Genomic DNA, 18030 nt, shown 5'->3' with positions numbered 1-18030 from the left:
GAAAGCTTGTGCTTCCAAATAAACCTGTTGGACTAAAACCTGGTGTTGTGTGATTTTTAACTTTGTCTACCCCAGTCCTACATCGGCTTCTCCTCAACATGGTTTTTCAAACATGACAGATAATAATGAGTGGAAAGTCTGGATTTTGGGGTGGACATCACTGCTATAAAAAGGACCAAGGAAAAATTTCACTATCAGTAAATTATTAGTAATATTTTTTCAACATTATAGTGAACTGCATTTCTACATTAATTATTCTTTATTTTTCAGGTCATTGAAGACTGGAAGTATGTTGCTATGGTAATCGATCGTCTGTTTTTGTGGATATTTGTGCTTGTGTGTGTAATTGGCACATTAGGACTCTATCTTCAACCTTTATTTCAAAATCACGTCCCACCAAATACATTCTCTGATGCGGAATAATTGTTTTTCCTTGCATGATTTTCCAAACTTAAAAGGTAATGAAAATGAGAGTCATCCAAACCTGTGGACTTTACAGATACTCAGTGAAAGTGAATTGCAACCTTGGAGCTTGTATGATGCCAGTGATCATTAAATTTAAACAAGGCTGTATGCTCGTTTGAAATGCTAATGGAACAGATATCATTGCCCTCTCTAGATTTTTTTTTCAATAGAGTTAGGGTAAAACCAATTTGCCACAAATCCAAAAGCAACAGATTTGACTTATTCTTGTTTAAAAATTGAATATTATTGGAGTACAGCACTTAGTGGTTTGAGTGCCTGCTATTATTTGATTAGCATTATACTTGATTCAAATATTGCCAGATTAATAGGGATAAATACAACAAAAAGCAAATAGAAAGTTCTGATGGCAAATTATGTTGTAGCAATTGTCATTCTTTTCTAACTCACGCTATCAATCCTACAGCAAGAAATTTTACATCTAATGATCTGTTTGAGTCAATTAACTTGGATTAAGATATTGGCTTCATGCAAACTTAATTGACAAATTTTTGGGGTGGAAGCTTTGTGGGCTGCATATGTATATGCCCCTTTGATCCAGGTGTTGTGTGCAATTCATGCTTTGTAACTTTATTTGTGCCATTGAATTGCTTGTTTGTTTGCATTTTGTAGAACCACTGCTGCTTTTACAAATTCAGCTTCCCAATGAAATCACATTAGAAGCTTGTTAGGTCCAAATGTGTTTACAATTCCACACTATTGTAACCATGAGTGCAGCAGATATTTGCTAGAAACTTGTGAAACTGTATAGAATACATTATGACTCACTGAGACAATGGACGTCAAACATCAATAAAAGCTTCATTTTCAAAACTCCATGTGTGAGTGAACATGTGAGTGAACCTTCCTCTAAATTAACTGTTAGATTCTTCTAGAAGAAAGTGAGGACTGCAGATGCTGGAGATCAGAGCTGAAAATGTGTTGCTGGAAAAGCGCAGCAGGTCAGGCAGCACCCAAGGAGCAGGAGAATCGACGTTTCGGGCATGAGCCCTTCTTCCTGAAGAAGAGTTCATGCCCGAAACGTCGATTCTCCTGCTCCTTGGATGCTGCCTGACCTGCTGCGCTTTTCCAGCAACATATTTTCGTATCAGATTATTCTACTCTTACCAACATTGGATCTGTCTCCAATATCATGAGACACACTTGAACTGTTGTTTACAAGAACCTCATTCAAACAGATTAAATCAGCAAATGCTAACGATCAAACCTGGGAGTTTCCAGACATATGTTGCAATACCACACTGAGATGAACTTATGCTCTATTAAGATTCTGGGTTCCATGTACATTGGTTTATTGCTCCCAATTTATCTACAGACTTTTTTTTAACTACAATCCTCAGGTTGCAGGTATGTTCCGCACAAATTCACTAAGGCCAGTTTTTCAATGTCAAATGTCTTTGTTTGGTCAGGAGCTCATACAAAATTAAAATCTGAGTGTATAGTACTGTCAACAGAGAAAAAAAGGAGTAATTGATGTTATTGAAAAGCCACAATATTTGCATGTACATATATTAAATATTTGAACAAATGTTACCTTTTGTAAAGTTATCTGAAAGTCTTATTTCATAGAGAAATCGCCCTTTTATTTAAACATAAATCTTATTGGTAAATGTGAACATCACAAATGCAGAAATACCAAAACTCTTCCTTCAACTAGAAAGGACTGTTACTTCTGCACCATTCAGCTTTCATTCTTCTGTTTCACAGTCACCATCCAGATTTGATCTCTGGGGGCACAGGAAATGGCACAGGACCATAATTTGTTGACTCCCCTTTGTATTCATAAATCATGTCGTTTCCTGAGGGGCCTGGAGTGTGAGATTTTAATTAGCGCACACAATTGTATCTAATGCAACTTGCATAGAATTTCACGTATTACCTGCTAATGCCTGTTTCACGTGGTCTACTTATTCTGGCATATAACATGGACATTGAGAGCCAGTTACATTCAGCCCTGACGGAAAATATGTTTTTAAATGCAGATTTTATATTACTACTACCAATATTAACAAAATATTATGTTATTCAATGAATTTTCAATTCATGTGTTGAGAAGTTAAAAAGGAGAATAAACAAAGGATAAGAAAACAAGAATACAGGAAATAACAGCAGGAGTAGACTATACTGACCCTTGAGCTTGCTCTTTTATTAAGTACGTACTCATGGTTGATCTTTGCCTGAATGACACTTGCTTGCCTGCTCCCCATTTCACTTATTCCCAGATGATTGAAAACTATTTATTTCAACTTTGAAAACATTCAACAATGAAGCATCGCAATCATCTAAGGTAAAGAATCCCATGATACAAGCCCAAGTGTATCCATCTATCCTTATCTGTCATAAATGGTTTACCTCTTGTGCTATGACTTTACACCAGTTTCTAGATTCCCTGGCTAAGGGAAACAGCCTTTCAGCATCAACCCTGTGCAGTCCCTTGAGAATCTTGTCTGTTTCAGTTGGATCACTTCGTATTCTAATAGTGCTAGAGAATGGAAATCTGTTGCAATCAGGTTTTCCTGATAGGCTGATACTTCCCAGTGACCTCTCGTCAGACTGCCTCCACAGCAAGTATGCTCTTTTTCACATATGGAGATCAAAAGTGTGCATGGTACTCACCAATCCTTATATAATCCTTATACTCTAATTGTCTTACAATAAAGACCAACATGTCTTCTTGCATCTGCTTTAGCTATATCACTATCACAGATGAATATGTCTACATCAGACATAAGACACTTGACCTCATGTTGCTAATTTTCAAGTGGATATATTCCAAAGATGGATCTTGAAGATTTCGAATGATCGGGCAGTCACAATTTCCACCAACAGCTTATCTATTATGGGGCTGTCCATGGGGGAAAAATGGGTCGCTGATATACTGTTTTGGAAATAAATGGCCTTTTTAATTGTGTGGACCTTGTATTTTGGGATTGTCAGAGGGCATTAAGTACTTATTTTTGTCAATTCTCATTGACCTGATTGCCTACTGCACCTCTACTTTATCTGTATATTTATGTCATTACTGAACCGAGGTATTTCAATACATAAACATTTGAAATGTGATGGAAATGGTCAGCTTTAGTAGCTAAAGAGTCATGTATGGTGCTGAACATTGTGCAATCATCAACTAAAATCCCCACTTCTGACCTTCTGTTGGAAGGTAGGTCATTGAAGGTAGGTCATGTGAAGGTGATTGGGCTTAGGGCACTACCCTGTGGAACTTCTGTAGAGATGCCCTGGAACTGATATGACTGACCTCCAACAGTACAACCATCTTTTTTTACCAGATGTGACACCAATGAAGAAATTTTGCCCTGATGTCCATTGACTTCAGTTTTCCTAGGCCTGCTTGATGCCACATTCAGACGAATGTGAACTTGCTACCAAGGGCAGTCACTCTCACCTCCTCTCTGAAGTTTCGATTAGATTAGATTTCCTACAGTGTGGGAACAGGCCCTTCAGCCCAACAAGTCCACACCGACCTTCCAAAGAGTAACCCACCCATACCCATTTCCCTCTGACTAATGCACCTAACATTATGGGCAATTTAGAATGGCCGATTCACCTAACCTGCAAATCTTTGGACTGTGGAGGGGAATTCAGCTCCTTTCTCTATGTTTTGTCCATATTCAGCGCAAAGGTGTGTGGTCTTTGCCTCAGCTGTTTTCAATCTATTCATTTGAAATATGGACCAACGCACCAATGCACGGATCCAGAATAACATTGAACATCTGTCGTGAAATAATATACTTTTAAATAAATGTTCTTGAATGCTTGTAAAATCCTAACTCATTCACGCATTCATTTTGTTAGCTCAAGCTCATTCCTGTTATGAATGCACAAAATCAGTGCTTCCCCGTATGTTTTTCTTTGTGATCTTTTTTTTAAGCAGACATGCACATCATGTAAAGTGTATGTAACTACAAGTATCTTTTTACTTCTTGTCTGCAGAAATCCTTCCAGCTTTTCCTTTATTAAATCCACTGGCATGAGAAAGATGTGCATTTAGCTATCCACTTGGTGCCAGTGTTTGTCTCCACACAAGCCAGCAGAGATGTGTATTAAGGAAAGTGAAAATAACAGAGGACAGGCAGAGCAAGCCTCACAGGATTACTGAGTAGTCAGAATGCTGAAGCATAGCATTAATGTGAAAAACCGTCACCTCTTTTTTCTGAAATTGTCAGAATGACTCTAATTGACTTGGCTGCTTATCTGTCACACCAACTTATGATTTGTGCACACATATCCCACTGGACCAGCGATGCAGATATTTTCTGTAATTTGGAACAGAGCAAGTGGGTTTTTTTCTCATTTCTCATCCTCAACAAACCACAATACATGTAAATAGAATGAACCAAGGTATTCAAATTTCCTTTCCACTTTGAATACATATGTGATTGCTAAATTAAAACATTCAAAAATTTGATACAAATAGTACCCATAGTGCACAATGGGGATCGGTTGAGGAAATGAATATCATTGAAGAGAAGCCATATACAGCCATTCCATCTGACAAGACAAACCCACAGTGATCTGGCAGCCTCAAATAGGAACTCCGGCTGAATTTTCTCTAGTTTGTGTTAATTTTGGGCGTTTTGAATTACCCTGGTGATTTTTCTCACATTAGTTTCCACCTCACTAAGTACGGCATCTGGCCCCAAGGCACCTCTCCATGTAATTTTACACTGAGCAGCAGTGGTAGTGCTCACCAGTACCGGCACTTTCTGGAATTCAACCTGCAGGCACCCATCATATTTAAACCCCAGTTGTACACTATTTTCACCAGTATACGTCAGGTTCAGTACTTCACATTGCTCTTCTAAGAGGGGCAAATTTATACCCCATTTTGCCTACACGGACAAGGAGTTTCTGGTGGATGGAGGAGGAGAAGAGGGATGTCTGTTTCTTCAGGAGACCACAGCATCAGATCCTGGCAGCATGGTCCAAACTTGCCAGGAAGTAAATGTGGATGCCACATTTGATGGAGGGTGTGCATCAATTCCACTAGAATGTGCATGATGTTTTGTACTCTGCAAGTTTAAGTGCCACCATCTTCCTTCTGATACTTTGCAATCACACTGCAGCCAACCTTTTCAAGGCTCATGGTTTACCATTCTCATTATTACATACAACATCTTTCCTCAATGACTCTCACCCACCCAGTGCTCCTGAACTATTAATACTTCATGCCCTTGTTGTTTCTGAATCACACTGAACGCCTCGCCATCTCCCATTCCTCTGTTTCACCCCTCCCCACAATCTGCACCAACACTATCAGTTATACCAGCTACTTGCATCTCACTCAATCACTCCTTTTCTCTCATCACAGAAGAACATGAACCACAATATGGCTGGAAAGATTCTTCAGAGGATGCGCCATCAAGATTCTCTCCTGTACTCTCCATTAGCTCAGATACTTTCACCTCAGTGGGAACATTAGTCAGATTCAACTCTGGAGCACATTTTGCTCAGCACATCACTGCAGCAGGCCAAGGGAGAAATGCCCCAGTCATTGACATTCCAAGCACTGCTCAGCCCCAGGAGGAGAGGACCCCTTGGTGTCAGCCATTAGTAACTTTGTGCAAATGTACAGCTGATCACAATGGCACAGGCAGGTTTGTCTGAGACCCTTGGGAAACTGTACTGAAGATTAGAGGCGTCAAGTACCATGATGACTCTGATGTGAGACACCTTAATGTCTCCATGAAAAGTTGGCAGTGGCCATGCCCAGCAGAATAATCAGTGGCTGAAGGAGATGCAGACAGATCTGAATTCCATTGCTGTAATCACTGGGGCTCTGCATCAACAGCAAGGTGAGATGGACATAAGGGACCTCAACCACATTCCTGGCACCTTTCGCCCTCAAGGAGACAATGTAAACACCCAGGTAGAAGACGAACCACGCACAGGGCCCTACCCCCCAAAAGTTTCCTCCCAGGAGACTCTGTGGTGCTGGTCCTTTCACTTTGATCCAGCCTGTGAGTCCCAGCCTCTTGTAGTTGAGGCTGAGTCAAAGCCTGCATCTGGCAGGGACAATCTATGCATGTCTGCACCCTCCAGCCACAAACACCCCCCGACGCCATCTGCCCAAGTCTGGGACAGACTTCAAAATGTGGTCATGATGATCACAGGAGACTTGCACATTGACCAGTTGCTGCTCTTTTGTACTAATATAATATAAGCTGATTTTAATAATATAGCACTCTCAATGGGACATGTTTACAGTCTATAGCACCCTGCACTTAGCGGAAGCTAGCTATTAGCAAACCATACTGCCCGGGCTACAGCACTGACCTCATCACAGGGAAATGAACTGAAGCAGTGTCATCCTGCACAAATTGCATTGGAAACAGCCTTGATACATTTATGGGTTGAGGATTGAAAGGTCCCACACAAGTTCCCATTGGATCTTTAAAAGCAATCAGTAATATAAAAATTAAGTGCCACCTTGACAGCCACTGGAATTGGATAGCTATCAACTCCTAAGTGGTAGTGGCCTAGAATATCCGCAGAATGTTGCAATCCTGTGCCTCACTCATCTACAGGAAATGACAGTGAGGACAACGGACTCTGAGCCTCCTGTACCTCCTTTACATCCTGAGGGGAACTTCAGCTGGACCTCCTTCATGTCGAGACTGTTTGGAAGCCAGTAGTGAATGGTGTTGGGCTTGCTGCACAGCTACCAGACCAATGATAGTACCTGATATTGCTGGATTGGGGATTGTTCCCATTATCCCACTGGAGAATTTCAGAAACAAAAAAAGTTCCTGAAAAGGGCACTGGGATGCCCCTAATTGGATGCCTTGACATATGGACGGCACAGTAGCTTAATGGTTAGCTCTGTTGCCTCACAGCACCAGGATCCCAAATTCAATTCCAGAGTTGGGTAACTGTCTGTGTGGAGTTTGCACATTCTTCCTGTGTCTGCATGGGTTTCGTCCAGGTGCTCCGGTTTCTCCCACAGTCCAAAGATGTGCAGGCTAGGTGAATTGACCATGCTAAATTGCCAATAGTGTTAGGTGCATTAGTGAGAGGGAAATGGGTCTGGGTGGGTTACTCTTTGGAGGGTTGGTGTGGACTTGTTGGATCGAAGGGCTTGTGTCCACACTGTAGGAATCTAATCATTAGACTTTATTCAGATGTGTGGAGCACTAGCCATGTTGTGCACATGTAGTCAGAGATGATAAATGCCAAAGGATTACTGAAACCTTGTCCCATCCCAATCACTACATCACCCAAGAAATGAAACATTTCATATAACTATATGTTTTCTGACATCTGGTGCAATGTAAGAGAAAAGAAACTCCATACCCTTGGGCAGCCTATGATGCCTTGGAAGGTGTTTGCGAACTGTAGATCATGCATGACGCTTTAAAGGTTTCACAGGGAATACTAGGATTAATTTGTGATGATCAATGAAATAATATTAAATAATAGAAGTGTCACTGAGCAGTCCAAATCCAAGATACACATGGTTTATTCACATGCATGCAGGGAGCAGTTCAAAGACTGTCCATTGAGTTACACATGCACATATGCATGGTCTTTATACACAAAATACAGTTACACACCATTTCAGACAAACAACCTACTCATCACTAGCTTTATAGTATATGTCGCATATTCTAACTGCTCACTTAGTGTTTGAGTATGATTGTTCACAATTCAGACAGACTTAAACAAAGCAAAAACAGAAATTGCTGAAGAAATTCAGCAGGTTTTGCAGTATCTGTAGAGAGAACAGAGTTAATATTTAAATCCAGTGACCTTTAAGGGTCTCCAGCAATTTCTATTTTTGTTTCAAATTTCCAGGTTCTTTGTTTTATTTAAGCCTTAACCCAAAACACAACCTTATAACAGTTAAGTGGGATAAATTCATTCAAAACTAAATATATACTCCCTCAAGATAATAAAAGGTTGACATATTTTCCTAATAGTACCATATTGTAGTTCCATCCTTCATCAGGATAAGTGCCTAACTTTCTCATTAACTATTACAAAATGACATGTAATGTCCTGATTGGTCAGAAGGTTCAATCCCAATCCTGACTTCAGGTTACCCTGGTGATGTGCCCTAGTTTGTCTCCAAAGGGCCTGCTGGCTGGCTCCAAACAGTTTGAATTATCTGCCCAAACTGTGCACAGGTCCTCCTTTGTTACCCATTGGGTGCCATAAAGACTTCATTATACTCTGGGCTTCATCTATCTGTTATCTCAAAGATACTGACCTAAACCTTGCGGTTTTCTCCCCTTCATAGCTAATAGATGCATTTCTCAGCTGAAGACAGGTCTCAGCAGTTTCTCAATAACGGTGGGTGAGGAAGGGGGCAGTGCAATACTTTGTATCTTCCATTTATTGCTCCTGGACATCTGTCATAATGTGTGTGTATAGACTCTCAATAATCTTCCACACTATGGTCTTTTCTATTATAAAACTTTACATCCTTGCTATCCTTATAGTGCTAAGGTTGTTCTTGTTTTTTTTTTATTTTAATTTATTTCATCCTTCAGTTGCTTATAGCCCAGGATTTTGTAACATACATAATTGGCCAATGCATGAGCTGCACATACAGTGTTTTGTGAATGTAGATGTGTTGAACTTCAATTCTCTGACAGCCTGTTTATTGCAATTTGCCCTTGAAGGGCCTCATATCACCCACAAATGGAAACACTCCTGCAGACCAACCAAAACAAACATAGTTTAGTTCATTCACTCTGTATGTGCAGTCAGCTATTTTTCATTTGCATTGCACAGTTGAGAATTGAGAACATAAGGCTTTCCAGTGTGAGCCCCAGAGAGTGAAACAGCAGTCTCCACCAGTTATACTGGATGTCCCCCACCGCCACCCCCCCCCCAACCATTTAATGTTGCTCTTGCCTTGCAGTCCCTGTCAACCTCATCAGCTTTGAACTCCCACATTTCCAGACAACTCTTTTCCTCGACTATTGAGGTCTCTAATTTAACTCTGAAACCTAGGCGTATCACATAGTACTGTTCCTCTAAGTTGATGGTGACCTTCAATAAATATTCTCCCCTCCCAAATGACCGTGTGCCCTCCAATTGTTATGTTGGCTTCTGCCTTTATATATAGAGTTGCTGCCCCAGCCCTACTTCATAGTGATTCCCTTCTCAGCATCCCAGCATGCTGCTTCCAATTCTCACACTTGACTTCCCTAAATTCTTGGAAATATGACTGCACTTTCCTAACATCCCACTCCCAGGAAACCCTCCTTGATGTGTGCAGCTCTGAGGAATTGACCGTGGCCCATTGCAGGATTGACATGAGAGGACATCCCCAACTGAGGTTGGACCGGCTCTCTGCAGTTTCTATGCAGTTCCTTGACTGGTTTACCCATAAACCCCGCATTGTTTGGACTCAACCCCCAGGACTGATTTGGCCTAATACCTAAGGACACAGATCCCTGGACCCTGATCTCACCAAGTGCTCGACTATCTGTGGTGCCATGCCCTGGGCTGAGATCAGAAAATCTAACTAACTGTGGCAGCGCCTGCTGACTAAAATAGCCCCATTGGCTGGATTAAGCACCACTCACCTTGGACTTTGAGACATAGCCATGTGGTTGAAACATATACAGTGTGTTTGCAATGTAAGTAGTGGGCACGTGCTGCAGGTTTGACATTGACATAGTATGGAGCTATACAGCAATATGTCCACCTCCTTGTCTGTTTAGTGTTGGTAAACATGACAAGTTGTCTGATTTTCTGTCCGCACTAAAAGGCAAGTTAAGATGGAAGTACTGTCAGCCTGTGTACTTTGAATGAAATAACAGTGCATTAAAAAGCATAGCAAAGAATTTCGTGTCCAAGTTAGCACAATATAAGTGAATGCTAAGAAAGCAAATCAAGAGTCCTGAGATGGATCCTTATCCAGTGCATAAGATAGATGCATGTTCCTGTGCGCGAAGCAGCCTGGCAGCATCATTGCAATATAAGGTGTCAGTGAACTCCAGAATGCAGTATTGAAGTGTTGAATTGTATTATAAGTTAGTCAGAGATGTGCCATGATGATGTAGTAAGGCTGGTGCTTTGCTGACTCTGATGTCCAAGGACAGAGGGTCCTGACCAAGATAAATACCTCGAGTACACACCAGCCACCAAGTTACAACTCTTACTTTCATAAAACAAAGAATCTTGGATGCTAGCAATCTGAAACACAAAAAGAAATTGCTGGAGAAACTCAGCAGGTCTGGTAGCATCTATGGAGAGAAATCAAGAGTTCACGTTTCAAGTCCAGTGACCCTTCTTCAAACTGAAAGTAGCTAAGAGTTAGCGGATAAGCTGAGATGGAATCCCGAAGGAGAAAGAGTTCGGCGGGCAAAGGAATAGATGATGGTATGTCAGGGAGAAAGAAAATATGATAATGGAGACCATCAGTAGATGACAATAAGTTGGCTGTGCAAAAAATTAGAGAAAGTGAGGACTGCAGGTGGTGGAGATCAGAGTCAAAAAGTGTGGTGCTGGAATGATGAAGAGCTTACGCTCAAAACGTTGACTCTCCTGCTCCTCAGATACTGCCTGACCAGCTGTGCTTTTCCAGCACCACACTCTTTGTGCAAAAAGTTGTCCATGTCATGATAGGGCCTGGAGTGTGGGGGTAGTAAAGGACATGGAAGGACATGTTCAGTCTCTAAAATTACTCAACTCAATATTGACTCCTGAAGACTGTGGGGTCGCCAAGCAGAAAATGAGATGCTGAGATGCTGTTCTTCTAGCTTGTGCTGAGGCACACTGGAGCACTGCAGCAAGTCTGAGACAGAGATGTTGGTGAGGGAACATGGGGATGTATTGAAGAGGCAGGCAACTGGAATCACAGGATCACTGGAATGCTGACAAGGACGGGGAAGGGAATATGTATCTGGTGTGGTATCCCATTGGAGCTGGCACAAATGGCACCTTATGCTTTTTGTATGTAGATGCTGGTGGGGTTGAAAGTGAGGACTGCCCTATCTATATTGTGGGACGAAAGAGGAAGGGTGAGGGTAGAAGTGCAAGAAATGGTTCAAACATGATTAAGGGCATTGCAATTCATGGTCGTGGTGAATCATTGAGTGCAGAATAAAGTGGTCATTTCTGAGGCCCCCTGCAGAAGGTGGCATCATCAGATGCAACAGAGACAGAGAAACTGGGAGAAAAAGGAGCTGGGTATGAGGCTGTATAGTCGAGGTATCTGTGGGAGTTGGTGGGTTTGCAATGGATATCCATGCCCCACCTAACTGCAGAAACAGAAACAGAAAGAAAGAGAAGAGAAGAGTCTGAGATGAACCAGCTAAAGGTGAGAGCAGGGTAGAAATTGGAAACAATCGAGAAATTTTTCCAATTCCGAATGAGCGAGGGAATCAGCACCAATAATGTAATCGATGCACTGGAAAAAGAATTGTGGGGAGTGACTGAGTAAGATCGGAACAAGGACAACCAGTTATAATTGGGGCCCATGGCCACACCTTTGTTTTGAAGAAAATGAGAGGAGGTAAAGAGGAGTTGACGTCAATGAGGATGAGCTCAGCCAAGTGGAAGGAGGGTGGTGGTGAATGGAGACTTTTTTCCAGGAAGAAGCAGAGAGCCCTAAGACCATCCTGATGGGGGATGTGCGTGTAAAGGGAATACAGATCCGTTGTGAAGTGGAGGCAGCTGCTGCCCACGAACCGGAAATTCTGAAACTGATATAAAGCATCAGAAGAATTGCAGATGCAAGTGAGAAAGAACTGCACAAGGGGAGAAAACAATGGAGTCCAGATAGGGAGAGATAAATTTCATGGAGCAGGAACAAGCAAAAACATTGGGTCTGCCCAGGCAATCCTGTTTGTGGATGTTTAGGAGGAGGTAGAAGAGGCCATTGTGTGGACTATGAGCTTGGAAGTTGCATTGGACCAATCCCCAGATAAGATGAGATTAATGACCGTTGTGGACACAATAGCCAGATGTTCTGTGGTTGTCAGGGGAGATAGGAAGCTGGTGCTTAGCTTTTGTAATGTAAAGGTCAATACACAAGACAACAATTTCCTTGTGCTGCCACCCTTGTTAGCAGGCATGATTACAAAGTCAGGGTTGAATTTGAGAGCACAAATTGGCATTGTCTGTCTCTTTGTCTGCCTAACAGATGTTCTCTCTCTCTCTCCATCTCCTTTATCCACTCACTCCATCCACACCCCTTCCTCCACCCCATGTCTTCAGCACATATACCATATTTTCCAGCTACTAACAATTCTGAAGAAGGGTTTGAGTTTGTGTTTGATTTATTGGTGTCACATGTACTGATATAAGGTGAAAAATGTTGTTTTGCGTACTATACAGGTAGATCATACCATATAAAGTGCATCAGGGTGGCAGAACAGAGTGCAGAATACAGTTTTACAGCCACAGTGAGGGTACAGAAGGCGCGAGATGAGAATTAACATTTGAGAAGTCCGTTCACAAGTCTGATAACAGCGGGGAAGAAGCTGTTCTTGAATTTGTTTGTAGTGTATTCAAACTTTTATATTTTCTCCCCAATAGAAGAGGGTGGAAGAGAATATAACTAGGGAGGGAGAGGCCTTTGATTATGTTGGTTGCTTTCCCAAGGAAGCAGGAAGTATTGATGAAGTCAATGGACTCAAAAGGTTAGCTCTACTTTCTTTCTTTAGTTGCCATTCTTACTTTCATGTTGGGAACTGTAATCTAGTTTTTCATCTGTACCTGTGAAAATAGCAGTTTGTGTATAAAGTAGGTGAATTTGGGAAATAACAAGAGCATTAGGTGAGAGCCTTCAGCAAGAGCCTCATCTAACCATTGAAGGCTAAAGTAGAAATTCAGAATCTTCTTTTTCTTGATGCCAAGAATCTTAATTTTTCATTCTTGCCATATTTTCCCAAATTTCTCACCATTATGCATGACTTTCAGATGCTGGGAATATTTCACCCTCTGGCTGGCTCCCAACTTGGAGCTTTATTCTGTGGGGACCTTGAACTGGAGAACCTGGCGAGTGACCAATTTTGGGAATACCAAGAACACTACGAGTGTTACTCAAACTGCATTCCTGTCGAGCAAGGCTCCATGTTCGAGAGCAAAGGTTTGCAAAACCAGCCCTTTCTGTGCTCAAGCTACTTCCTTTTTTATTATTGCTTTATAGTTTAAATAGAGTAGAAAACTGATTAAGAATATTTTTCCCTGCTTCTTTGCACAAAATGTTTGATTTGCTTGGCCTGAAATTAACCTTGAAGTGATGTGAATACTCAGAACTTCCTCATCCTGATTGTATTTCTTGTGTTATCACCGAACTGTGACAAATTGTCATGATGAAGTATGAAACTTTTATTCCTAAGTGAAAGTCTGAAGACATCACCTCATTGCTAAAAGGATAAATCTATTTAAAGGTAGTGTTCATTATATGGGTCACAAAAGACAGTCAAGAAATACTAGTGCAGTCTCCTCAGCTTTTTATCTTCTCATTGTCTTTCTCACCTTTAACTTTACTTGTCTCTTTTTTTCTTTTTTGTTTGTTTCTTTCTCTTTTTCTTGGTTCATAACTCACTGGCTATGAGATTTTGAAAGTGTTCCTGTGCTCTTGTGACAAATGTACACAATTTGGAGTTCACAAAGGTATTTTCAACATTATCAGCAGATACCTAAAATTGTGCACAGTTACTGAGGGAATGGATGCTTGTGGGGGTGGTACCAATTTAGTAAGTTATTTTGCTCTGGATGGTGTTGAGCTTCTTGTACGTTATTGGAGTTGTAACCATCCAGGCAAGTGGGACGTATTCCAGCACTCGTGTGACTTGTGCCTTGTAGATGTTGGACAGGCTCTGAGGAATTAAGAATGAGTTATACATTGCAGGATTCCAAGCATCTGACTCACACTTGTAGCCACAGTATTTACATGGCTAGTCCATTTCAATTTCTGGCCAATAATAACACCCAGGATGTTAATAATGAGAAATGTAGTGATGGTAATGTCGTGACTGACAAGGGGCAATAATTCAATTCGCTCTTGTTGGAGATGGTCATTGCCTAGTACTTGTATGGCATATTTGTCCGCCAAACCTGACTATTGTCCAGGATTTGCTGTACTTGGATGTGACTGTTTCAGTATCGGAAGAGTTGCAAACATCAGCAAAATACCTTTGAACTTATAATAGAGGAAGGTCATTTGTGAAGCAGCTGAAGATAGTTAAGCCGAGGACGCAATGATCAGGAAACTTGAAGAGATTTCTCGAAGTTTAGAAGACTGGTCTGTCATGATCAAAGCCATCTTCCTTTGTTCCAGATGTCACTCCAGTCAATGAAGAGTTTTCTTCCAATTCTCACTGACTCCAATTTTGCTAGGACTCTTTCATGGTCAAGAGTGCGGTGATGGAAAAGTACAGCATGTCAGGCAGCATCAGAGGAGCAGGAGAATCAATGTTTCAAACATAAGCCCTTCATCAGGAATGAAGCTTGAGGGTCGGGGCTGAGAGATAAATGGGAGGGGGTGGGGTTTGTGAGAAGGTAGCTGAGAAAGCGATAGGAGCATGAAGGTGAGGGAGAAGGTGATAGGTCAGAGGGGGGAGTGATGGACAGGTCTGGAGGGCGGTGCAGAGTTGGAGGCTTGGGACTGGGATATTGTGGGGGGAGGGGAAATGAAGAAGCTATTAAAAATCTTAATTTATCCCATATAGTTGCAGGGTCCCAAGGTGGAATATGAGGTGTTCTTCCTCCAGGCATCGGGTGGTAACGGATTGGCAGTGGAGGAGGCCCAGGACCTGCATGTCCTTGACAGAGTGGGAGGGGAAGTTGAAATGTTCAGCCATGGGGTGGTGGGATTGGTGGGTGCAAGAAGGCATGCTGTCACCCTGATGTGGAGGAGACACATTGGTGCAAAGGATGCAGAAGATGACATTGGTAGAGGTACAGGTAAATTTCTGACAGATGTGGAAGGATCCCTTGGGGCCTTGGATGGAGGTGAGGATAGTAGTGTTGGCGCGGGTTTTGCACTTCCTGCGGTGGCAGGGAAAGGTGCCAGAAGTGGGGTGTGGGCTAGTGGGGGGGGGGGACCTGATGAGGGAGTCGCAGAGCGGATGGTCTCTTTCATGCCACATTCAGTCAAATGCGGCCTTGATGTAAAGTCACCTCTGAAATTCAGCTATTTTGTCCATGTCTGAACCAAGGTAGTAATGAGGTCAACAACTGAATGGCCCGACAGGAATCTAAACTGAATATCAGAAAGCAGGTTGTTACAAAACAAGGGTTGCTTTATAACACTGTGATGACACACCCTATCATTTTACTAATTGGCCAGATTGGATTTCTTGTACTTTCTTGTCAGCATTATTATAGTCATGAGTTTACATCAAGGCTGCATTTGTCTGAATGTGGCATGGAAGAGTCCTAACAAAATTGGACTCGGTGGAACAGCTAGGCAAGAAGTGTGGCAAGTTCTGAAGCACAAGCTTTAGGTACTGTTTCCAGAATGTTGTTAGGGTCTGTAGCCTTTACTGATCCAATGCCACTTCTTGATATCACATGGAGTAAACTGAATTTCCTGAAGACTAGCATCTGTGATGTCAGAGAACTCAGAAGGAGGCCAAGATGGATCATCCACTCAGCACTTCTGGCTGAAGATTGTTGTATAAGCTTCAATCTTATCTTTTGTACCTATGTGCTAGGTGCCTCAATTATTGAAGATGGAGATAGTTGTGCAGCTTCTCCTCCAGAGGTTTTTTTTTATTGTTCACCACCATTCACAACAGGATGTTGCAGGGCTGCAGAACTGATCCACTGATTGTGGAATTAATTAGCTCTGTCGCAAACTTGCTGCTTATGCTGTTTGGCACACAAATAGTCTTGTTTTGTAGTTTCATCAGGTTGACAGCTCATTTTTAGGTATGCCTGGTGTTGCTTCTACCATTCCCTCCAGTACTCTTCATTGTAGCAGGGTGACTCCCTTGGCTTGATGGTACTGAGAGAGTGAAGGATATGCCAGGCCATAAGGTTTTGATTGCATTGGAGTACAATTCTGCTGCTGCTGATGGCCCACAGTGCCTCATTGATGCCCAGTTTTGAAATACTGAATCTATTTGAAGTTTACTACATTTAGCATGGTGATAATACTACACAACATAGAACATAGAATATAGAACATGGCACTGTACAGGCCCTTTGGCCCTCGATGTTGTGCTGACCTTTTATCCTACTCTAAGATCAAACTATCCTACATACTTTTCATTTTACTATCATCCCTGTGCCTATATAGGAGTCGCTTAAATGTTCCTAATGTATCTGACTCTACAACCACTGCTGGCAGTGCATTCAATGCACCCACCATTCTCTGTGTAAAGAACTGACCTCTGACATCTCTCCTAAACCTTCCTCTAATCACCTTAAAATTATGGCCCCTTGTGATAGCCATTTCTGACCTTGGAAAAAGTTGCTCACTATTCACTCTTTCGATGCCTCTCATCATTCTGAATAACTCTATCAAGTCACCTCGCATCCTTCTTTGCTCCAGTGAGAAAAGCCCTAGCTCCCTCAACCTTTCTTCATAATTCATGCCTTCCAGTTCAGGCAGCATCCTGGTAAGTCTCCTCTGCACCCTCTTTAAAACTTCCACGTTCTTCCTATGAGGTGACCAGAACTCTATAGACCTCTATAGAGGTGCAGCATAACCTCAGGGCTCTTAAAATCAATCCCCTGCTAATGAAAGCCAACACACCATACGTCTTTTTAACAACCCTTTCAACTTGGGTGGCCACTTTGAGGGATCTATGGACAAGATCCCTCTGTTCCTCCACACTGCCAAGAATCCTGCCTTTAACCCTGTAACCTGTACTCAAATTCGACCTTGCAAAATGAATCATTTCACACTTTTCCAAGTTGAACTTCATCTGCCACCTATCAGCCCAGTTTTGCATCCTGTCAATGTCCTGTTGCAACCTACAACGGCCCCCCACACTCCACCACTCCATCAACCTTTGTGTTATCAACACACTTACTAACCCACTCTTCAACTTCCTCATCCAAGTCATTTATAAAAATCACAAAGAGCAGAGGTCCCAGAACCGATGCCTGCAGAAAGAACACCACTGGTCACCAAGCTCCATGCTGAGTACTTTCCATCTACCACCACCCTCTGTCTTCTATGGGTCAGCCAATTCTGTATCCAGACAGCCATATTTCCCTGTATCCCACGTCACCTTACTTTCTGAATGAGCCTTTCATGGGTAACCTTATTAAACACCTTGCTAAAATCCATGTACACCACATCTACTGCTCTAACTTCATCAATGTGTTTTGTCACATCCTCAAAGAATTCATGATTTGGAGATGCTGGTGTTGGACTGGGGTGTACAAATTTAAAAATCACACGACAAAAGGTTATAGTCCAACAGGTTTAATTGGAAGCACACTAATTTTCGGAGTGTCACTCCTTCGTCAGGTGGTAGTGGAGGGCTCAATCCTAACACACAGAATTTATAGCAAAAATTTACAGTGCGATATAACTGAAATTATACATTGAAAAATTGATTGTCTGTTAAGCCTTTCATCTGTTAGAATACAGTGATAGTTTCACTT

At 41.9% G+C, this 18030-nt stretch overlaps 1 protein-coding gene across 2 annotated transcripts in view; it reads left to right on the top strand.

Annotated features, from left to right (window-relative positions):
- LOC122562507 (neuronal acetylcholine receptor subunit beta-4-like) overlaps positions 1 to 568 on the top strand; it is a 53228-nt gene extending 52660 nt beyond the window's left edge. For both annotated transcript variants that reach the window (XM_043715367.1, XM_043715358.1), the window contains one exon: positions 271 to 568. In XM_043715367.1, the coding sequence (XP_043571302.1) occupies positions 271 to 423 (153 nt within the window). In that variant the 3' untranslated portion in view covers positions 424 to 568. The remainder of the gene's footprint in view (positions 1 to 270) is intronic.
- The last annotated feature ends 17462 nt before the right edge of the window (positions 569 to 18030 follow it).

The sequence above is a fragment of the Chiloscyllium plagiosum genome, chromosome 2, assembly GCF_004010195.1.
Source record: "Chiloscyllium plagiosum isolate BGI_BamShark_2017 chromosome 2, ASM401019v2, whole genome shotgun sequence".
Taxonomy (NCBI): domain Eukaryota; kingdom Metazoa; phylum Chordata; class Chondrichthyes; order Orectolobiformes; family Hemiscylliidae; genus Chiloscyllium; species Chiloscyllium plagiosum.
This window is presented reverse-complemented; position numbering and strand designations above follow the sequence as displayed.